Source organism: Zeugodacus cucurbitae, chromosome 5 (assembly GCF_028554725.1).
Source record: "Zeugodacus cucurbitae isolate PBARC_wt_2022May chromosome 5, idZeuCucr1.2, whole genome shotgun sequence".
Taxonomy (NCBI): domain Eukaryota; kingdom Metazoa; phylum Arthropoda; class Insecta; order Diptera; family Tephritidae; genus Zeugodacus; species Zeugodacus cucurbitae.
The window spans coordinates 27,498,935-27,523,572 of NC_071670.1; the positions used below are offsets into that span (position 1 = coordinate 27,498,935).

The following is a 24,638-nucleotide window of genomic DNA, read 5'->3' on the forward strand; positions in this document are numbered from 1 at the left end:
TAATTCTGGGTATTACGACCGCGATTCTTACCGAGATACGGAGCTAGCATGGAGTACATGGGGAAAGGCAAAATAAACGAAGTGAAATTATCAGTCACTCTGCCGGCCGGTCATAAATCACCCTGTCCTAATATGATCGTCTGGATGCAGATAAGGAACCTGAGACTTCTCAGAACCTTGTCTTATGATGTGTCCGGTAGAACATCTGCACAATAAGGTCCTTATATTTGTTGTTAAGTAATTGCCCCTATTCCCGTTGTCGTTATCGTTTTAAAACGACTTAAGAACGCCTATTTGGCATTCCTGTTGGCGTTAACGACATTTATCGAAATTAAATTGAGATTCCCCAATTTGAAACGACTATAGAAACGACATAGAAACAGTCGTTTTTTTGTCGTTGCTATAATTGTGAGCGACATAGAAACGACGCGGTCGTTTGAAGGAATATTTGAAGTGAAAATGAAAATTCCAAATACAGTTTGAAATTTTAATTTCTAAAATGGAAAAATATCCTGCATATGCCAAGGACTTTAGAAAAGGGATAAATCCTTTAAATTTCGATTTTTGGGAGGGATATTTTTTCTCAAAAAAAAAAAACTATAATAAATCCATTCCACCGCCATCTCGCGTCGGAAATTGTTGGCATTAATAAAATTGCATTTTTATATCTAAGAATATATTTAAGATATGAAAGATATTAAGATTCAAAATGAAGAAAAAAATAGTACTCCAACAAGAGGAGGAGTTAATAAACAGATACCCATGTCTCCTTTGGCTAGACTACTAGTTAGAGTAGTCGGATTAGCCAGAAGCAAGGAGCATGAGACGCTGGAAGTATAACATATTTTAGAAGAAAGTTTGGAGGACGCAGATGTCACCACTACTTCTTTTAAAAAATCAAATAAAGATGGAAAACTAACATTGTTGTACGTAAGTACAATAATTACAGTGATATCGCAGTTTAGAGTCAATATAGAATAGCATAAAATCCATCAAGGACTGCTTTAAAAATGTGTCTCGTAGCATAAGAAAGACATTTTTATATGGAAAAAGAGCTCCTTAAAGTATACTATACAAAATATGTAGACAAATTTCGATAACTTTTCATAGGCGTTACGATATACTTCAAGAATACCAATTTAGGAACGAAACGACGATAAGAACGACAACGACTTAGAAACGACTATTAAAACGACAACGACAACGGGAATAGGGACGAATATCACAAAATGCTCTTCAAGCAGTTTCCGTTGGGATGCTATAGTAGAAAAAATGCCATCCGGTGGTGACCCCCACTCATTGCAGACACCGCACTCGAGTTGTCTCACGAGACTAGAGGAATCCTCGCGCAATCGAGTTGTCTCACGAGACTAGAGGAATCCTCGCGCAACTTCGTTCTGGATTCTGTAGAAGATTAAACTCCTACTTATCCAGATTGGACCCTGAAATACCCAACATATGTTCATGTGCATGACACTAACTACCTCTTCGCATGGCCAATTAACCCCACCCATTTAACATCCATTTTTTTTGGACCGAACATCGGAGCATTTCGTTTCTTGGGCCTCCCATTAGATGATTTCGATGACATATTATTACAAGCAGTTAATAAATATGAATAGGCGTCCAACATCACTGTATGGCTGTACGTACGAAACTTCATTTTGTTTGATTTGATTGCGTTTTTCCAAATTATGTTCTTCCTAAGTTTTAATAATATTGGGGCAAACTATTGATAAACATTTTTTATAGCCGCTCTTCCGCAAAATTAAATCGAATCGCTTGTGCACGGCTTTAACACTTTGGACCAAACAAATTAAACCAGTTAATGCATTTCGAGAAATATTTAAAAAAACACCACTGTTAAACTGTTGTTTAATATACACCCAGAAATAAAAAAATATATATATTGGGAAAGGTAGAACAATTTAATACACCATTTTATAAAAAAAGCCATATACAACTTATTTATAAAATTCATGTTCTTGCTCATCTTTTTTAATATTATTTTTATACCCTTTCTCGAAATCTTTTCCTAAAACAATATATCGATTCTCCCTCACAGCATGCATTCCAGCTTCTTGACATATGGCATTTATATCCGCACCAGATATTTTATCCGGCCGTGCCACGAAATCTTCCAAATCAACATCCTCGCTTAAATTCATTTTTGAAGTAATTGTTGAGAATATCAACCTCTTTTGTCTTCTGTCTGGCAGTGGGAATTCGATTTTCCTGTCTAGACGGCCAGGACGTAAAAGTGCTGGGTCCAATGTATCTGCGCGATTAGTTGCCATAATAACTTTAACGTTTGTCGTTTGGTCAAATCCGTCCATTTGATTCAATAGCTCTAAAAGAATACGCTGGACTTCCCTATCTGCACCAGTTTGGGCATCAAACCGCTTTGTAGCGATAGCATCAATTTCATCAATGAATATTATAGCTGGAGCGTTTTCCTTTGCCAAACGAAAAACATCTCGTACCATTCTAGGACCTTCTCCAAGATACTTCTGCACGAATTCTGAACCAACAACACGAATAAATGATGCAGTGGTATGATGTGCTACTGCCTTTGCTAACATAGTTTTTCCACAACCAGGTGGTCCATACATAAGAACTCCGCGAGGGGGGTCAATACCTACAAATTGTGAAGTTTTGTTTAATTGTTTTTTTTTTTAATATAAAATATTTAATACCAATTTGCTTGTACAACTCGAAGTGTGTCAGAGGTAATTCTACAGCTTCGCGTATTTCTTGTTTTTGCATATCCATGCCACCAATATCTGCATAACTTACATCTGGCTTTTCATCGGGTTGAAGCATAGATATAGAACTATCCGCTTCTGGTGGTAGTACGTCTACTAAAGCATTACTATGTTTATGCAATGCAACCGATGCCGAAGGTTTTAATAATTCTCGATCAATAGTAGATAATATACGAACGTAATAATTAGAACCAGTAGTAGATCCAACTATGCCTGTATTTTGATCAACGGCTTCCAAAAATTGCCCAATAACCAATGGGACAGATTGTATACGTTTAACCTCCTCTTGTGCATGAAGGTACTCTTTTTTTAAGTTACGTTGTTCGTCCTTAATATATTCTTCTTGTACTTCCAAAAATTCAAGTGTTTTTTGAAGTTTCTAAAAATAGTTGATGTAAATATTCGTCCAAATTCTTCGTACATAATTTCTATTTTACCTTATATCGAACATACAAATCATCTATGTCGAGTTCATCTAAAGAACTATGTGCATCCTTCAACTTAAAGTCAAGAATATCCTCCTAAAAATATGTAAATTATACATATAAATGACTTTTCTAATAAATATTTTGTGTATACCTTTTCTGAAATAAGTACATCCATTTTCTCAATCTAATAATTTTTAAACACACAATATTAGAAATTGCAATTAAAATGACTGGGTAAAATTTTAAAGCCTTGCCATTTACTTGATATCGAATGATGCCAGATTCAAAAGTTTATTCAACGTATAATATGATATACATTGGAGATTTTTAATTGCATTCTGCAGAGCATTTAATGTCGTTGAGAATACACAGCTTCTATTGCTCGGATATTTTTTCTGCCAATTACAGGTATTCAAAACGAAGATCGGTATCGATCTTTTGACGCCAATTCATTTTGGGGGAACCTTTTTATTGGTGGATATAGTGACTATATATATAATATCAAGAATGATAGAAGACAAGATTACGACATTCGTTTACAGTTAGCGTTTTGGGCGAGCAAAACAAAAACAAAAGAAAAATTTATAAATGAAGATTTTAAAAATTACGTTCATTGTGATATTTTATCTGTGATATTTATCTGGTTAATTTGGTTCACTATGTTTCACATTTCCGTTTTCCATTGGACAATTCTTCTGTTGCCTATTCCCATTCGTGGGTCGTTAACGCTTCAGTCTGTCGTAATCTTGTCTTCTATTATTCTTCATATAACATAAAATAAATTTCGATCGAGTGTAATACGGCTTGAGTGCGTCGGTAACCACTCTTTGCCCGTCGATTGGGGAAATTTTTAGTATTGATTTCTTTCTGAATTTCTATAAAATATCAGAAAGATTTACTTTTATTTTCGGTAACAAAATATCAATAGGCACTGAGGTCCTCGCGTTCTGCAGTTAGGGCCTCAAATAATTATAGTTCGATTTTAAATTAGCGATTCCACACCAGCAATGCAGTATTTGTACAACGTTCTTGATTAATTAAAGTGGACGAAGGCGTGATTGTAGACCGATTTCATTCATTTTGAATTTGTAACATCAGGGAATCAAGAGAATATTTTGTGCTTAAGATATAATTTTAGCTCCAATAGTGGGTGACGTCACTCCTATTTTCAATATTTCAGACTAATCTGAATGTAGCCCTTCTGTCGATTTTCATTAGTAAGTTAACCCACTTTTTGCAGTTCTCAATAAAGGTAAGTGTGGTATGTGTACGTGGTAATGAATTAATTGGACCCATTGTCATGATGTATGATGCGGTGAAAGATATAAAACACTTTTGCAAGAAAAATCCATCTCAATATGTCCACTAGTTTGATCATTTGTGCCAAGTTTTGATTTTATAGCTTTATTATGGCCGAGTTGTAGCACTTTACAACCTTTCATCCAACGGTATCTTGTGGGCGTGGCAATGATCCAATTTCTCCCATTTACAACTCCAACGAATACTCATGGTGTCATGTTCATTAGGATTTCATCACTAAGACGGATGTAAACTCTTCTTGTCACCCTGATCAAATCTACTCGTTTATTGTGAACTAAACTATTATACTCCTGTGCAACATGTTGCGAGGATATACAAATTTATATATTCAATCAAAACTTAAAAAAAAAATTACATAATCATAATTAAATTAAAAGAAAGGAATTATGATATGCATATGTATGAAAATATATTCAATCCAAAGTGAACTGTAATCATTTTACAACAACGAGAAAGGAGAAACGATTTTAAAATTATTGATAGGGTCTAATCAGAATTAGAATTTATGTATACAGCATTAACTAGATATATCGGTAGTTCATTTGAGTGTGCTTTATGGTAGATATCACTTTACTTTTAGAGACAAATATGGAATTATAATAATAACAATATACCGATACTGGAACGAAAATAATAATTTGTCGTTTCCAATTAGATTTGCGTTTCGAATATGCTCGGTTGGAAAATTTGTATGTTTGTTTATTGTCATATTGTAATTGACAATATTTTGAATTGTAAATAAGATTAAACTGTTGGCAACACTGTTACAAGTCGACATTTTGACGAAGTTTAACTCGTTCGATTTTTACACCCTGAGTACATAAATATTTTCTATGTAATACAATAAATGTATTCTAATAAAATAATGAACTTAAATACATTTTGGGTAGAATAGTGAAAATATAAGTAAATAAAGAATGTATGAAATGTATTGTTTTTGATAAAGAAGTTTTAATTCCCAAAAGCTGGAACTGACTTTCGTCCGTGTGCTGCGGTAGGCTTCGCAGTCGCTCGCTGTGTTCGGTCGCCGCTGTTCTCGCTCCCACAGCTACTACATTGCCATATCCTTTGTGCTTTGCGTGCTTGTTAAGCATCGATTTGGGCTAAACGTTAGATACCACCTAACAATATTTAGGGTGTAGTGTTTTGCTATTAAATGTTATATATATATATCGCTAGAATGTGAAAAATTTTACGAAAGTGATTTATTGAAACTAAATATGCGGCGATATATCCCAGAACAAAACTAGATTTAATTATCTTCTAGTCTATTGTTTACTGGTGAGTTCTTTATGTATAGTAAAACCCGTTGTATAATACGTAATGTTAGCTATTAATGCACATGCAAAAGTAGTATATACATTGTAGTTTTTCCACTGAAATTAATTTGGTCCAAAATCATTTATAAACGCTTTATCAAACTCTAATTAAAATATATTTACAACATGTATATGCATTGCTCATATTGTAATCATTTGATTTGGTTGTTCTATACACAAATAAGAAAAAATATCTATTTATAAAATTTTTGATACATAAATTAAAATATTTCGATCTAAAGATTAACCTTCTAAATATTGCATCAAATAAAATTAGGATCTTAAAGGATTTATATTATATTAAGTCTATAATTCTTTGAAAACACCACCGTAATATTATTTAATATCGTGTATTTTTATCTTACTCTATCGCATACTTGTATATTTTAAACATGATGTTTATTAAAGCAATACATAGATTTACACTTTTCATAGATTTAGACGTTGCATTCAGTGTTGTTCAAGTGTTACTATTATTTTAATATAATATTATTGTTGTTGTTGTAGCGGCATAAAACTTTCCCTAACTAATTTTGAGGAATCCTGCCGATTTGACAGTCCTTGGCCGAGTTAAAATGCGGATGTTGTGGGAAAGAGGCAGATTTGTGTATATTATCGTTTGAAGAGAATTGTCCGGCCACTAGTGCCCCAAAAAGTGGTCAAAAATTTAGGGCTTTATGCTTGTATTTATTCGAGTCGGCCGCGACGGTTTTTATTAAATCATAATGTCTAAAAAAATGAATTTTTTTTTATAAAACTGCGATCTTCACAGATTTCAATCGTATTTAGAATTAACGGTAGTTCTTATAGGGGCTATCCAATCCCGCAACAACATACCAACTTGGATGTGATCTCTATTTATTTGGTTTATATCCGAAATATCTATTTTAAAATCAACCTAATAAAAACACACATTTTATTTACCGACGCGAAGAGATACTTATAATATTAGATTACTAGAGATAGCATAACAAAAACTATTAAAACATAATATATATGTATAACATTTTTTAACAATACTTTAGTTGGAGAGTTTTAAGGCGGACCTCTTACGAACCAATCTCTAAATTCTACTACTTTTATTTAATTTGTGTCTGATTAAAACAACATTTTGCATTAAATGTACCTTTCTCTTTTTTTAAGCTATCTCATTCGTTATCAATAAAAATAATGGAGCGACGAAATTGTTATTTCTCGAAGTTGGTGGAATTATTTAAATAAATTATTTCTCTAAAAAACTTAATGAATGCAATATCAAAACTACAGATGCGAAATTTGGGTCGAAATTAGTTTGTCGTTATCGGCTCCAGAAAAAATATTTTGAGACGGGTTAAAGATGTTCGATCATTGCCAAATCTATCTAAAAGTTCAAATTGTTCAAATATCAGTAATCATTAGTACATATAGTATATTTGTTTTCAACCATATGTTCAAAAAATACATATTTATATTTTTTATTACAGTTAATGGCACCATCGTGAATCATCAAAATGTCTCGCTTTGGATTACGAAGCAGTTCGGATATCTTCAAAGTCTCTGAGGAGCAAGCAAATCGCAAGAAAATAGGTTCTGACAGCAAACTGTCTTCAAAACGAAATTGTCAGAAGAAAAAGAAACTTATTTACTTGCATAAAGATGAAGGATTGAACGAGTCTTGTACTCAAAAGGATGAAAATAAGTCTTCTGTCTCTATTGTGTGTAGTTTGCCTCTAAACCGATTAAGTGGATTTATAGAAAAGCTCAAAACAAACAATTTGAGTATTGAAATTAAAAATCAATATATTAATAAAAGTTCCCTTAATGAAGTAAAAGGCGTAGATGGAATAAATTTGTGCGACCAACTTTCTGTTGGAACTATCTGTGAGAATGTTGGTTCAAATCATCAGGAATTCGACGACTGCACTTCGTCTGTGGAAGAAAGCGTAAGAATTCTTTGCTTGTACTGTGATAAAAAGTTCACGTCCTATAAAATGCAGCTGAAACATGTTGAAAAGTTTCATATTCAGCATAAGAATCGCAGGTGTAGTGGCCGCAACTCACAAGTTGCTCTTCTAAACGATTCAAAAAAACAGCGAGGAGATTCTTGCGGCATTGTGGTAGCAAAATATCCTGGATGCATATACTGCAAACGATCTAGATCTAATCAAATAGAAGCATCGATTAAGGACTTAAACGATCTTTTTCTTCATTTCGTTGATTGTCATCCAGACAAATATTTTGGATGTAAATCATGTGTACTGCGTTTTCCAAACATTTCAAAATTGTCCCAACACATGCAGGCCATACATAAGGATATACCACACTTGGCAGATGATAGTTTAAAGTGCAAAGATTATGATTTAACTATATTGGAAAACGATGATATTGAAAAGAATAGTCGAGATAGATTGAAAACGACAAAGCCGAGGTGTTCTAAAACACAAAAGAGTGTTAATGTTAGCATTCCGTCTACATCACCCGAAGATCCCATAACCACGAATTCTAATACGATAATGGGTGCTGAAGAACCAATTTTATCTAGACTAGGGCTTGCACAAAATCGACTACCAAACAGCAGAAAAGGTATTCGTTCACGAAAAGATAGCATCCTCTCAGACTCGATACTGAAGCCTGATCAGCCATCTGTTTATATGACAGCTGTAAAAGCACGTAATAAATCTGGAAAAAATGCAATCAGAGAGAGTGGTGATGCCGAAGTGGTTTTTCGTATGCCGACAAGAACGGAAATGTTATCCAGTGTATTCGATGAAAACTTTTACAGAGATGTTGTTTCAAATGTTCGAAATAATCTATTATATTTTTTGGATGGAAAGCTTCTGGGAAATGTGGGTAGTGCCATGCATATGAATTCATCCGTTTCTTTAATCAAACATCAAATGCCAACTATTAAAAGTACATTGGCTGAAAGTCCCATTGTTCCGGATGAGCGCATTATTATAGATAGTGAGATTCATGCTGCCACAAGTCTTTCTACAATTACAGCTTTTCCAACACTTTTAACAGCAGAACAGTATGGTGGGGATGCGGTTTTATCAAAAATTCGAAGACCGCATACAAAACATTCTTGGAAGTGGAAATGGGATAGTGTGAAGAAGTTTAAGTTAATAAATGAAGGTGGAAAAATAGTAAAAAAAATGAAGCAGCCAATGCTGGGGCTACGGGATTTATCAAAACTGGATATGTGGACTCAACTGTCGATGCGTCAAAAACACGAAATGCAGCAGTGTATTTTAAATGCTGACTCCCACTCGAATGAAAGCGTACGAGAAGAAAAGCAACGAATAAATGAACAATTAAATTATATTCTGGATATGCGCTTATTACCTCATATCATCTTGGAACAAAATGAACAAGCAATAATAAAAATCGAGAATGATGAATTTGGAATATTATCACATATGCCAAATAGTGAGGAGGATGGATCGTATAATATTCTGAATCAATCATTTGTCGATGAAACCTTTTTTTCCATACTACAACTTTCACCCAATCACGAGCTTCATTGTAATCGAACACAACTAGTATTAAGTGGAGAATGGGCGCGACCAAGATGTTATCTATGCATGTGTTGTGGCGCGAAATTCGAAAAGTTAAAATCCTTAGAAGAACATAAAATGTTTCGCCATTCGCACGTTCTTTCCGCCCACTATGAGGTGGTTGGACGTGAGTTACTGGCAGGAAACTCACTGTGCCACTTATTTATACCCAATCGAGCATTAAGTTATTATGGCAATGAAAGTTACAGTAATTCGAATATTGTGCGAAAAATTGGTTGGAAAAAAAATGAGTCGATCCACATAAGTCAAAGGATATTAACAGGTTCAACAGGAGATGATGATTCTTCTGATAGCATACAATCGACTGTAAATAGTTGCACTTTAAATGTTTACAGTGCTAAACATAGTACAACCACAGATGAGTGCGACACTGACACAAAAACCACCTTAGACATTAACACCGGATCGCCATCGAATAGTATGCAGTCGTCGAATTCCCTATTTACTGCGCCATCAAAAATGCATCTAAAATGTAAGGAGGGGGTTTCAATTTCAACAAAATGCTCAAAGTGCACACGCAGATGCAATGGAACTTTAGATTTATATCGGCATATGTTGGATTGTTCGGGCGATTATATTTGGTCTCTAGCTAAGAAAAGAAAATACCGTTATTATTGTGGATCTAAAAAACGGCGCTCGTGGAACAAGCATAACTTCGCGGAGTTACGCAAAAAGCCTCAAAAGATCTCAAAACCGTCGCCTCCATCAAATGACACTGAAGAGAGCATTTCTTCTTCTAAAGTGAAAACTCCTTCAAGACAGCGTCCCAGCGATGGTAAGCATCCGTAGAGACAAGATATATAAAATATACAAACCTTTTGTAAGAGAAAATGTTCTAGCAGTGGTTATACATGTGAACAAGTACCCTAAAAAGCCTCATATTGATATGAATTCAATTCATATTCATATTCAATATCAATTTATGGATATTGTTTATTCAAACTTTAATTATACTCGCTCAATTATATGTTGCACAAAGTTTAATATTTTGTTCATCTAACGGTTGTTTGTAACAATTAATAGAGCCTATAGCTTTATCCCTCAGTCACTAGAGACATTTCCCTATAGTATCTTATTTTATGGTGTGAAAATTGATGAAATGGGAAAATAACCAGATCATAAATTTAAATCAGATCAAGCTGCCATACACCGACATGAGAACTTCAGAGCCTATGGCTGACTTTTTAGTGGACATATCGGTAAATTAAGAGGGCATATTTTCCTGATAATAACGCTGGTGCTGGAAATTAATAGCATCGGGCTCATACTCCCTATAGCTTCCATATACCTGATATAGGGACCTTTCAAATTCCTGATAGGCTCTATACAGTAAAAATCGGCTAATTTTTGAGATATTTATCAATATATCGTATAACCCATATAATGTAGTTTAAGCACCAAAATGGGTGAAATATTACACTATATACATTGATTTAAGCCAAATATATGTGTAGCAATGTGAGTTATCTTAATACAATTTTATTTTTTTTTTGAGTATATATATATTGATGAAATAAGATCTACAGTGATTTCGCGCATCTGGTTGTCTTTTCTCTTATACACCCCATATTACATTTTCCTTGATTGAGTTTAAACTGCACATATCTGCAGAATATGTCTCAACATAATTAAATGAAAATATTTCGATTAAGATTATGTCATTCGGCTATTCACATTATTTAATACTTTTCTCCAACACTGGGGTTTATTTAAAACGTAACATGTTAACAAAAAAATACTTAAAATTATAAGCTTTTGTTATCTTTAAAATATTAATAAACAAACAATTAATAATAAGCAAATTAATTTTTTCCTTAGCTGAATCAATAAAAAAAATGCTGGAAAATTTACCGCCCAAACGGATATGCAAAAAAATATTCCCGGCTTTAACCAAGACAAAGAAATCGAAATTTATAACGAAGCATAAGATATACAGTAGTCAAGGGAGACTTAGATCTACTCGGGCTAGGCAAATTTCAAAACTATCAAAGTCCAAAGTTAATTTTTCCAATAAAACAAACAAAAGTATGAAAAGATTGCATCATAAATCCGACAAGATGGTCGTGAAACACAATCCCAAAAATTTACTCAAAGTAAATAGAAATACAGAGAGTAACGACTGTATAAATATTTTTACAAATGATCTAGAAAATGAAAATCATCAAAATGCTCCAAGTTCTAGTAATATTTTACCACAAGCCGATGTATCCATCCAGAAAAGCGAAGTTGATTATAAAGAAACAGTTTTGGAAAAATCGAATACTGCATATGCTGTAGAATGTACGGACGGACCAACAAAGATTACATCAGAAAATATCAGTATTCCGAATGAGAGTCGAGTTTGTGACAGCTTACGTTCAAATAAAGTTGGGCAAGAAACTGATTTTCAAAAACCGACCGCAGGGGATATTTCGGTAAACTATGATGCCAAACACAACACACAATATCTTGAAAATGTTACCTGCAATAAGAAAAGAAGCAAAAAGATCAATGACTGTATTGCTATGCTGACCGGTAAATTGGAAGAAAAACTAAAGACTGAAAAAAATTCATTAAACAAAGATGAGGCAAACATAGAAAAAGAAACTAATAGCGAAAATAAAAGTAGGTTAAGTGGTGAATCCAAAACACCCAAGAGAAAAACACTTTCGCGAAAGATAATAAAAGTGGACAGTATCCCCTCCCAATCGTCATTAGGTAAAGCTGAGGTAGTGCTGGAAACTACAACATCAGCACCAATTATATCGAAAATACCGAGTACTCCAATCGTCGCAAGTACATCAATTGCAAAAATGATAACAGTCTCAACGTCAACAATGACAATAACAACATGCAAATCAACGGTCCAAAATAATATAAATATAAGTTACCTCTCAAAACCCGCAAATATTAACCTGTTGCTAGAAAATAACAAATATTCTCCGTTGAATAAACAACCCACACAATTAGTATCAACAAATCCTAGTCCTATTGTAGCCGTAATGCCACCAATTACCTTGGCTTCAACGAATGCTAATTCATTATTGTTAACGAAACCACCTACACCTTTAGTCGTGGATAAAATTAAAAAAGCAACGCCAGCACTAGTAAATGCGAATACAATTGTTGAATTGGTACCTCCATTTCCAACACTGCCTCTTAATCTTCCATTGCAAACTATACAAGTCCATTCAACATCTATACCGCCGACGCCACAGCCGCCTGTCTTAACAGTATTACCACAGCCACCTCTTTTGTCAACACAGGTACCTATCGCTCCGGTTGTACCTGTTGCTCCTATGGCTCCCATTGTACCAGTCGCACCAATGACACCTATAGTGCCTGTTGCGCCTATATTCAATTCAGAACCACTAAATTTATCCAATACAAAAATTATCAAAAAACCAAATGTAAACGAATTAGTTTGCTTAACTCCATATCGAGGTGGCATACCGATGAGAAGACAAACCATTTGTGGTTTTGAAGCTAGAAATTTTATTCTGGAAGATGAACCTTTAGACCTTTCAAAAAAATCTAGCAAGGATCAATCACAAGATGTTCCGGCCATGATTCCACTATTACCTATAATTAAACCTATGGAAATCCATAACATTCCTCCAATCGGTATGAATATGGCCATTGCGACTCATCAAGATGTTTCTTTAAACAAGCAATTTTATTCTAATCTGGAACTACTGAAGATTCCACAAATACGAAACCATGGAAATTCCAACAGCAGCGAAGTGAGTTTTGTAAATGCAATCCCTAAATGTCCGTCTAAGAAACGGAATGTAGGTAAAAACAACAACGAACCTACTTCCAAATCCGAAACGTCGAACAGAAGTAAGGGTAGTAACAAGGAATCTTCAGTGAACAAAAAGGATAGTTTAATGAAGGGCAAAAGCCCTCTAAAAATGGATGATGAAGTTATAAATCATATCGACGATGCTATAAATTCTGTAATTAATGCTGTTCAGGCAAGTTTGCCAGATAATGAGGAAGATATTGGTGTCAAATATAATAAGTGCAATAAAAATATTAATCAAGTGCAACCAATAAATCCAGTACCTCTTGCTAATCAGAGAATATTCGATCTGGCAGAACTCCCTACACAAACACAGTCATCGTCAATGCCAATTATTGTGACGCATTTACCATTGCCCGAAACATCGTTACAGATGCAAAGGTGTAACGAAGAAGAAACGAAAAACGAAGAAGTTGTAAATACAAATTTAATGAAGCCTTTGGTGCTCCTACCTCAAAAGCGTTACGTTCGATCGAAAACTGTAGATTGTCGTCCAAACGCGCTGTTGATTGCCCCAGAAAATGTATCAGATAACTTGCAACATCTAACTGAATTGCCCGTGGCTGAGCTCAACGTAATAAATATAGCAACTACCAACGTTTCTACTAAAATCTCAGAATGTTCAAAAAGTATCAATGTTATACCTAAGGATACACTTGAGGTCCCCGTTATAGACTGCAAAACGAAAACTCCAAACTGCGATACCAACAATTTTCAGAATTGCGAAACAGTCTTAAGCCAAAAAACAAATAATGATTTAAGTGTTTCGAATGAAACACACTTAAATGATAAAGAGCCTTCAAGTCTTCCCTCTGATCCACAAAATGTATTGAAGAAATGCATTTCTCCAGCAGTCGAAGTTGCGAATGAAGTAAATGCAAACATAACTGAGGAAAATATGAGCAACATTAATAATACGTCATCTGGTTTCCATAGTTGTGGACAAGTGGATAACACAGTGGAGGCCACGAAGAAACAGAGGCGTCGACGTAAAAATGAGTTGGCTGCTATTGTAGCTGACCAACTTCTGGAAAGCTTTAAAATAGATAAAACCCGACGTGATAATCTTAAAAAGTTGGAAAATTTAGCTTACGAAAAGAGCGAGGATCTGTTTGTTACAGGTATGTTATTAATGTCAAGTACAAAGAGAAATGTTACGTCTGCCAAACCCGATCAACTGAGTAATGATGTAAACTCAAATAAGAATTCTGATAGCGTAAGTCGGCAAAGGCAAGAGCAAAGCAAAACCAAAACAGCCAAGGTGAAACACAAACAAAATGCTAGTAACAATAAAGCTCTTCAGCTTGTAGACACAATACCAACCCTCATGAATACAAACAATGGTCCGAATGAGAAATCCAGAGACGAGAAAAATGCAGGAAATAAAAGAAATAAAAAACGGCAATCTCGTAGCAAAGGTAAACCTTTGGACAACGAGAATATAAGTAAATTAAAATCATCACTTGAGTCATTTTCTATTGGCATAGAAAAACAACTTACAGAATTAGAAGCTAGAAATGCAACCCTTAATGTTCCTGAATCAAAACTCTTAAACACTTCACCAGCTTCTATGAGGCTATCTCTTCTAAGACCAAGTATACTATCTGCGAACATTGAATCAAATTTGAATGAACAAAAAGCACTTCTTATTGAAAGTAAAGCTACGATTTCTAGTCGTGACCCTCGGCTTAATAAAAACATACACAAAAATGATCATAGTGAATTTTCTGAAATGACATCAGCGGAAAAGGATAATAATTTAGTAGAAATAGGTGATGTTGAGGAAGATAATTATCTAACAGAAATCGCTAAAAACGTCAATGAGAAGATCATGTCTTCAGAAAACGAAGAGTTTATGTTCGTAAATGATGGCTTTGAATTAGGTAATGAGTTGCAAGATGATTCAAATAGTAAATTCTATAGTCGTCCACCCACATCAATGAGTGTTCGGAGTGCTCCAAACTTTAACGATGATCGATCGAACTTCGGATCTATTTGTGATGAAAATACGAATACAGAAGTAATGGACATGGATTTAGAAGACGAACTGAGTGTGTATACCAGTTATTCACAGGATGTAGGAAGGGGTCGTGGAAGGAGAAGACGACGAAGAAGAAGTATTTTGTTGAAGCGGAGACCAAAAAAGCGTGTAACTCATGACAATTCAGCAGAAAAATTTGAGTGTACATTATGCAAAAAAATTTTTTATTCGCTAAATTCATTGACGAAACACAACATGACATTAGCACATGTATCAAAACTATCTGCACAAGAGTACCTCTTATCGAAAACATTGGAGAACGCATCAACTACATCTCAGATTATCCCCAACAATAAAGAAATACAAAAATATATTCCAACTGATTCCACAGGCTCACGGAAACCGGCGAACAACAGTGATGTAAATCTAATTTCTGAACAAAGTGATACTGACCTCCCACACCATAATAGCTTGGAACAACGGGTTCATCCTGTCAATGTCATGGAAAAAAGAGAAAAAAGTGACAATGGCAAAGGTAAAACGCATTTCAATAACGCTACACGTCTGAATCTTAATCCAGATGAGCGTTTGTTCTTCGAATGTTGTAACATATTGAAAGGAGCGGAAACAACATGTGTAAACAATGGCGAAGATAATAATATGGGCTGTGCATTTGATTACAACTTCAAAGCCAAAAATCAAATATGCATGGTTCCAAGCAATACTTTCAAATCGTTATCCAACGAAATCTCCAAAAAACAGATTACCTCAGAACTAGTTAGTTGCAAACCTAACGTCTCTCAGCAGGAGTTTAAAAGTCCTCCTGTTCAGCATGCAACTATTTTGAACAAAGTTGGACCCACTACTTCTGCTCGAGATCAGTAAGTATAGAAAATTTAAATTTTATATTGAACCATTTTATTGATAATTTATAACGGAATATTACTTTCAAATTATTTTTTTACGAAATATTAATTTGCAATTCTATCATATTATACATACGTCAAAAGAACAACGAAAACATAACATTACATTTTTGCGATGCCAAGAAACTGTTTCAAATGTCGAAAAAATTCAAGAGACTTAACGATGTACTAAACTCTGTTTTTAAGTTTTTTGGTTGTTGCTACACTTATGCCCGGTTTCACAGTTCGTACTTAAGTTGTGCCCAAATAAAATTTTAGCTAAGCATTGTTGTTGACTGAGTAGTCATTTGCGTTTCACAGTCGATGCTTATTTTCTATAAAATTCTATTATGATATATGGCAGCGCAATGAAAAACAAATGCCATCTGAAAATGTATGTTTGACAAATTGAAATTATTGTTGATGAAAAACAAATTGCGACGAAAATAGATTTATTTGAATCTTGGAAATGAATGGAAACAATAAGAGGACACCGAATTTCAACGCAAGCGAGTCGGGGCACCTATTGCAATTCGCAGGAAAGCATATAACCGTCATCGAATGCAAGAAATTTCAAAATTTTTTTTAGCAAACAATTTTTATTTTATTTGTTTGACTAATAGGTCAATATTCAAAACAAAAATTAGCTTTTACTTAAGCCCTGCTTAAGTCTACCATTTTCAGTACTTAAGCATAACTTCAGCATGAACTGTAAAACGCAATATTTCTGTGAAACCGGGCATTAAAGTTCATGGCTCAGACATTTACAAGAAAACATCTCATCAATAACGACAGGATATCGTACGAGTGGGAGTGTTAAACAGCTATAGTTACCATAGAGGAAAATTTGCAAAAGATTTGTGTGGAAATATTTCACTAATTATGTATAAGACAGAACAACGAAATTTAATATACATACATAGTTAAAATAATCTTCTGGAAGATCAAAAAAGATTGCAAAGAATGGTAACGTCAATATTATAACAAACCGCATTGTAGACATAGGGACGAGAAAATTGACCTCGAAGAGTTGTTTTTAAACACAAATACAGTGCTTGCAGAAGTCGTCGCCTTCGCAAGTAAATTTTGAAAAACGACTTTCCTCTTATTCAAATACGTCTGCCTGAATATTGGGATATTGTTTTTTCCCAACATATTGCACAGAGTATAATAGTTTTGTTCATATAACGGTTGTTTGTGCCTTCTAAAACTGAACGAGTTAGATATCAAAATGATCAGGATGACGAGTAGAGTTGAAATCCAGAGGTCAGTCCGTCTGTCCGTGCAAACGATACCTTAAACAAGAATTGTAATATATTGATGAAACTTGGTTTCTGAGGAGGCTGGTAATGTAGATGGCCTGCTGGTAATGTAGATACACAATAAGACTGTGAAAACAGTTGTACATAATCAACAATAGTTTTAGAGGATAGACCGACAGACGTTGTCCTGCATAATATTTACATATATTAAACAACGTATGAAATGAAAAACATAATAAAATAATTGGATTGAAGATTTGGTACACCGATAGTAACGACATCTAATTATAAAACATTTCCCAAACAAAAGCAAGGTATTCTTTTCTGTTTCTCTCTTCTTTTGAAGTGTGTGTAAGGGAACTAAGAAGAGAGAACATTTTTCTTCATATACATGTACTGAATCGTTACTCTAGCTACTAGTTACTAGCGATAAGCTTAGGCATGATCCGTGGAGTTGCAGCCAATAAGAGTAAATGAATTATACTCATACTTTAATGATTGAAATCTTCGAATGTGTTTGGGTTGTATATCATACCCAATACTGATTTACTCGTGCACTTGCTGTAATGAGCTATATTGCGATTATTAAATCCCTGTAATTTTAGTGATAATTTTAACAATACCCAAAATTTATCTGCTTTTGTAATCACCGTACAATTTATCGAAATCGCAACTATGATCGAACTAGAATCACTGAGCTGCTATAGCTACCGTGCTCGAAATCAAAGCACTGGACTGCTGTGATCGAATTCAAAGTGTTGAACTGCTATTGCGATGGTAATTAACAGTTTTTACTGCTATTTACAAAAAGTAATCGCAGTTACTATATCGCTATATATCACTACTCTACACTTACAAGTTCTTTGTGATTAAAGAGAAACGAAGGAAAATAAAATTATAAGGTCAAATTGATCGTTTAATTTTTTTTATACTCTCACAACAAAGTTGCTAAGAGAGTATTATAGTTTAGTTCACGTAACGGTTGTTTGTAACACCCAAAACTAAACGAGTTAGATATAAGTGATCAGGGTGAAGAGTGGAGTTCAAATCCGGATGTCTGTCTGTCCGTCCGTCTGTGCATCTTGATGAAACTTGGCACACTTGTTCCTTGGCACCATAGGAAGGTTGCTATCGAAGATGGGCAAAATCGGACCACTGCCACGCCCACAAAATGGCGAAAATCGAAAACACATAAAGTGCCATAACTAAGCCATAAATAAAGCTATGGAAATAAAATTTGGTACAAAGGTATTTGTTTGGAGAAGTGGGCGTGGGCCCGCCCCATACTAAGTTTTTTGTACATATCTCGTAAACTGCGTAAACTATATCAACCAAACTTTCTGGAATCGTTTCTTTAAGTTCTACCTACCCTACCAGTCCAAAATGGAGGATATCCGGTTATAATCACGCCCACCTCCCATACAAAGGTTATGTTAAAAACTACTCAAAATGCTTTAATTCAGTAAGGGAAAACACCAGAAACATTAAATTTCATTATAAAGAAGGTACAGAAGGGCTCCACCCAAATTGGTATACAAAATTTTAAGTGGGTGTGGCTCCGCCCACTTATGGGTAAAAAACCATATCTTCATGTAATATTTTCACAACCACGCCTACTTCCTATACCAGAACTTTGAAGTCGACCTGAATATTTTACTTTACAATATGTCCTTCCTTACTTGTTTTGAATTCAATTTATAATATAATAATTAGAAAATGTGTACCTATAGGTATTAAATACGTCTTTTAACAATAATAAAATCGAATTTTTGTTTTATATTATTAAAAAAAATATATTGGCATTGTTATTTTTATACTCTCGCAACAAAGATGTTAAGAGAGTATGATAGTTTTGTTCACATAACGGTTGTTTATAAGTCATAAAACTAAACGAGTTAGATATAGGGTTATATATATATTAATATGGTCAGGATGACTACTTCTGTCTGTCCGTCCGTCCATACAACGTATAACTTGAGCAAAATTTATGACGAAACTTGGTACACATGTTCCTTGGTACCACGACAGGGTTGCTATTGAAATAGGGCGAAATGGGACCATTGCATTATTATATAAAGTATCATAACTAAGCCATAAATAAAAAGTAGTATTTGGTACAGAGGATCACACCAGGGAGGCATATTTGGATGTAATTTTTGAAAAGTGAAAATAGTGGTGCGTGCGTAAAATCCGCAAAATAATGCGTGGAATACAACGATCGTCCAATTACAACACGATTATGCGTTAATGTTTGAGACTGTAATAAAATTATTATTCAGTTAGAAATTATCTTCTTTTGCAGAATATGAATTTTTTATAGAAACGATAGTTGCCTTTATTCCACAAAACATTTCTCTTTTGAACTTCCAAAATTATAATTTCAATTTGCACTATGAAAATGTCATATTTTCTTGACTACTTCCCATATAACCCAATTTTGAATTCCATCTGACTCGTTCACTTTATAACATTGGGAACCAATGAAGATAGCGGAATAAAACTTTACACAAATACCGTATTTGAGGTGTGGCATCACTTGTGGAAAAATTGGTGAAACCGGACAATAACTTTTCAATGCCCCGGATATCGAACATGAAGAGCTCATTGCCTAAGGGTAATTTTTAACCGAAAATATCGGTAAATCTCTCAGATATTTTAATTTAATTCAGAGGAAATAGTTTTCTTCTAATAGTGTGTCTCTGTACCAAAATTTGTTAAAACCAGGTGCTAACTTCCGCTAGCTCCCATATACCTAATTAAAGGTTTTTCAAAAATATGGAGGATTTTATTTTCCATATATCGGTTAATATGTGTGATATTTTAGCAAATTTAAGTGAGCGTATATTCTTAGATATAGTGTACCTTGGTGATGAAAATGAGTGAAATCTCCCCTCATATACTATATGTATATGATAATTTTCGTTATTCTAGTGGACTTTATGCCGAATATATGGGTCAAATTGTGAGTTATATTAATAAAACTATATAAATAAATTGTGAGAGTATAAAATGTTCGGTTGCACCCAAACTCAGCCTTTCCTTACTTGTTATGAATTGTGCTTAGTATTTTTTATATAAAATGCATTTTTTATTTCTTTGTTTGGTATAATTCTTTCACCATTGGAAAGCTGCATTCACCCCGAGTAACATAGGAAATAGTTCCCAAGTGAGGGTATCAAAAAGACTCCGTGATGGAGAATCTTAATCTAACTGAAAATCGTCTTGCAAGTCATTCTCTTCGCATCGCAACCGCGTGCCAGAGAGTCGAGTAACAAGCGCTCGCAGCTGCTTGCTGAACAAAATTTCAAAACCTCCCAAGTACGTACTTGAGGGTAGAGTACCGAGCGTGTGCAGCGGCTTGAAGAACAAAATATTAGAAATATACAAGCTTGCGTTAGGGCGTCGAACTTTAGCATTCCCAACGCCTTCATAATAAGAGAGAAAGACATCGGACACCAAAGACTATAGGTCGTAATAAGTTTTAGCTCATTGCAAATAAAATATAATTTCATGTTCGAATTTTTCTTATTTTACTTTTTTAAAATGAACCCACGCAAGAAACGGAAAAATACATGCATATGTATGGGAGAGTGTGTATAAGTGTGTAAAAACTTATAACTTTTGAAATATTTGTTTAAATCCGTGCGAAGCTGGAGCGGTCTGCTAGTGAAGAAATACAAATGTTATGCACTATCTTATCACATATAACAGCAAATGATTTTCTACTGACAACCTTGTTATAATGAGCTCTCTTATTTTGATTTGTAAGCCTATATATAATTCTTATATCTTATATGTCAATACTTAAGTAAATTTTATAAGACAAAAAGTAATTTTCAATTTTTTTTTTTTTTTCCACAACTACGATATCGCACGTGACCAATTTCAAGTAGTTACCAAAATCATAAATCTTCTGATTTTTGAATAATGCTTTTTTTATTTTAATGGTATGAAAATTAAATGTTTATACCCAAAATTTTGCGAGCTTTCTGCTTATATTTCCGATGCAGTGGGAACAAGTCTTAGTTTTTGATGTCGCACAGGACATTGAAATATAAGATAATAAGAGAACAAAAACTTGCATTTATTTGCAATCGCGTGCTTTCTTATTAATTTTATTTTGTTCTTTGCACCCCTATAAAAGTTCATATGTTTCTTTAACAATTTTGACTAAAAAACAAATGCAGTAGAAAAATAGAAATGAGAAAAGTAGCTCCTATGTGACTTGGCTTTCATATATCTCGTAATTGGTTATGAATACATTTAAAATTTATTTAATATAGATAAATTTAAATATTTTTCTATGAAAATATGCAAAAACTTTGTAATTCTAATAATGTCTAATATTTTGTCCTTCTGGCGGAAATGCCCATATATAAAAAATATATAATTTAAAATTTGAAATATCAATTTATTAATTTTCATATTTGTGCTCTAAATTACATGTAAAAACTAAAATCAACTGAATAAATGTATTTCAACGCGAGTCGACGCTGAAAACACTCAGCTTATTAGTCCACTATCTCATTTTTCTCATCGCTATCTCATTTTTATTTGTATTTTTGTGGATCATAATTTTCAGCGAGGTAGACGAGAAAGTAATAAAAAAATTTACAATAAATAAAATATATACTAAATAAAGTTATTTTGTTTGTTTCAGACGAGCGGCTTCACCTAACTATTCAGCCATTTCTCAGTTTTCTGCTGTAACTAATGCAACATCTAGATTTAAAACTAAAGCTGCCATGAAAGGTTATGAAAACACTAATGTGGACTTATCGTTGTGTAAGGAATTGGAAGCAAAATCGCCTGCTGTGTGTAAATTGACTGAGTTAGCCGAAATCGCTTTGGGAAATGAGAAATCCAATTCACCGGAATTTACTTCCATATCAAACCACCAGGAAGGTTCTATTTATAGACGGCTGGCAAGTCGAGAATATATAACATCATCAGTCGCTGTTGATAATCCGAAAAATTGTGGTGATGGTATTGGCCAAGTGGATCGAATCAAAATTAATGAAGTTCAAAGTTCAACGTCATCGAAAACCATAATGCATTCTTCCAAAATAAAATCTGTAGGGGAAGAGCAGAGTAAGGAAGCCTGCAAAAGAATTGTTATACCAGAGAGGCCATTTAAAAATATCGGTCTAGAAGAAAAGGAAACAATTACCTTTCAAAAGCCCAAAACAACTGTTAGTTTGCTAACAGATGATAACAGTATTTCGACAACTAGCTACTCAGATCGTGATGATTTTGACTTTGCTTCTTTGAGTTGCGATGAAGAGCCTAGCCCAAAGGTTAGTAATGAAAGGAATGTCAAAGATAACTCGGATAGTAGTTCTAGTCGAGCGACAGCTAAAACTTTTGAAAATAAATCACTCATAATGGATCGCATATTTAAAAATATGGGTACGAAAGCAAAAACATCTGTGAAAGTACAAAGTATAGGCATACAGAAGGATCCGTCACCAAAAGCTGACATCAATCAATTGTTTGATGAATTACGTGGTGATTGTGGACCTAAAGTGAGAGCATCCGAGAGCACTTCTAAAAAGCATACTGTTTTAGATAGCTCCGAAAATTTGCCACTTAAACAAAGGCAACCAATTCCTCAAGCGGAAAGGCCATTATCGTTTACTCGTGGATCGAAGGAAAGCCGAAAGAAATCTAACGTTAGCTCGAAGAGCCAGAAAGAAATAACGAGACTGCAATCAGAATTAGGTATGAGTCAGGAAGAGATTGTCAAACTAATTAACGAAGGGCAAAGAAAATCGAAAAGACGTTGCGCGACAAATAGACCAAAAAAGCTGGTGGAAATGTGGAGTTCAGATGAGTATGAAGAATTTTTATCTACGAAGGATATAATTGCGTTAATAGAGGAAAAGGAAAAACAAGAAACCCGAAAAAAACGAAAGACCTCGAATCACTTAACTACAAGTAATAATAAAAATAAAGTTATTGAAAGTCCCAAGCTAATAACTGGAAGGAGGAAAAGTGTAAGGTGTGTTGCTGATAATAAGGAAAGATCTGTAGAGGCCACTGCAGAGTTGAAAACTTACCAATGCTGTAAATCGAACGGTGCATCAACAAAGGCGCAGAGCAACCATGTGCCCACACATTCCTCTGAGAATAAAGGAAAATATACTCGTAGTTGTACAACAGTTGGCAGCGATATTAAACATAAAAATAGTATTAGTAGTGAATTAAACCAGAAAAGTACAACTAATCGCATAAATAATAAGAAAAAACGGTCCTCCAAAGGCAGTTCCGAAACTGTTGTACCCAAATCGTTAGCATTAGATAAAGGGATGAGGGAAGATAAAAAGATATCTAGAATGGAAATCACTTCCGCAGATAATGCTAAAGGTATGCTGCAAGGGAAAGAGGAACAGCCCGAAAAAAATTTATCAGATTTGAAACAAACTAATTCTAGAACTAGGAGTAATAAAGAAAGAAATTATACTGAAAGTAAGGATGTTGTAAATAACATAAAATCATTACCTAGGGAATCTGGCACGAGTGTTGTAGTTAATAAGCACACGAATAATCAATGTAATAAGAATCGAAGAAAAAATCAATCCCATCAATCGCCTCCACGTCGAAAGCGTTTGGCATCCGAAAAACTGTACTACTGGTCGTCGTCAAGTGACGAAGAATTTGGTAAAATCAGTTCAGCATGTGCCCAAGAGTTTGATGGCGGCGAACAATATCAAAAGCATGGATGGATTGTAGGAGATTCACATAAAAAACTAGTGACTTTACTCGCAATAGCAAAAGGAAACAAAAAAGTTGATAATAGTTGTGGAGTAAAGAAAAATGTTTGCAGAAAGAAAAACTAATGTTAATAAGCATGTAAATATATAGTTTTAAAATTAAGATAATGTTATATGTATAACGGATTTTTTATTAAATATATTTTTAAAATAAAGCCTAGCTTACGGTAAATATCAGAAAATGTTGAACTTAGTTAATTGGGTTTTCATTGAATAAATAATTATATTGACATAACATTAATAATAGTGTTCTTAAGTATATCTCATTTAAGTATATCCCATCCTTTTTGGACTGTAACATTTAGCCATTTCGTTTATTGACATACATACAGTCATGTGAAAAATAATAGGGACACATGACACATGTCCCTATTATTTCGCTCACTCAAAAACGATCTTACTTCACAAAATGATCAACATTTTTTCTTTGATAACGGTTCTTTACTTCACCGACATCCCAGCAAACAATTACATGTTACATTTTTGATAATTTTTTTTATTTTATTTTTTACCTATTTTCAAGCAAGTGTCCCTATTATTTTTC

At 34.1% G+C, this 24,638-nt stretch overlaps 2 protein-coding genes across 3 annotated transcripts; one reads left to right on the forward strand and one right to left on the reverse strand.

The window, feature by feature from the left end:
* Positions 1-1,907: 1,907 nt before the first annotated feature.
* LOC105215409 (26S proteasome regulatory subunit 6B) lies at positions 1,908-3,500 on the reverse strand. The gene is made up of 4 exons (XM_011189314.3): positions 3,345-3,500; positions 3,203-3,286; positions 2,697-3,144; positions 1,908-2,638 (listed from the first exon to the last, which is right to left on the reverse strand). The coding sequence occupies exons 1-4, from the start codon at positions 3,366-3,368 to the stop codon at positions 1,965-1,967; spliced, it is 1,230 nt and encodes a 409-aa protein (XP_011187616.1). The 5' UTR covers positions 3,369-3,500; the 3' UTR covers positions 1,908-1,964.
* A 1,761-nt stretch (positions 3,501-5,261) lies between these two features.
* On the forward strand, positions 5,262-24,287 carry LOC105215408 (uncharacterized). Of its 2 annotated transcripts, none has more exons than XM_011189310.3 (4): positions 5,262-5,794; positions 7,296-10,164; positions 11,208-16,035; positions 21,982-24,287. In XM_011189310.3, exons 2-4 carry the CDS (start codon positions 7,323-7,325, stop codon positions 24,158-24,160), a joined length of 9,849 nt encoding a protein of 3,282 aa, XP_011187612.1. In that variant the 5' UTR covers positions 5,262-5,794; positions 7,296-7,322; the 3' UTR covers positions 24,161-24,287. The 2 variants fall into 2 exon arrangements, with proteins under 2 accessions (XP_011187612.1, XP_054088400.1); XM_054232425.1 differs by lacking the exon at positions 5,262-5,794 and adding an exon at positions 7,071-7,229.
* Positions 24,288-24,638: the final 351 nt, after the last annotated feature.

Excerpts from the sequence above, each read along its gene's own strand:
- LOC105215408 (XM_011189310.3), top strand. The coding sequence starts at position 7,323 with ATGTCTCGCTTTGGATTACGAAGCAGTTCGGATATCTTCAAAGTCTCT. Across the intron at positions 10,165-11,207 it reads AAGACAGCGTCCCAGCGATG|CTGAATCAATAAAAAAAATG; the intron begins GTAAGCATCCGT and ends TTTTTTCCTTAG. Across the intron at positions 16,036-21,981 it reads ACTACTTCTGCTCGAGATCA|ACGAGCGGCTTCACCTAACT; the intron begins GTAAGTATAGAA and ends TGTTTGTTTCAG.
- LOC105215409 (XM_011189314.3), bottom strand. The coding sequence starts at position 3,368 with ATGGATGTACTTATTTCAGAAAAG. Across the intron at positions 3,287-3,344 it reads ATGTACTTATTTCAGAAAAG|GAGGATATTCTTGACTTTAA; the intron begins GTATACACAAAA and ends ACATATTTTTAG. Across the intron at positions 2,639-2,696 it reads CGAGTTGTACAAGCAAATTG|GTATTGACCCCCCTCGCGGA; the intron begins GTATTAAATATT and ends CACAATTTGTAG.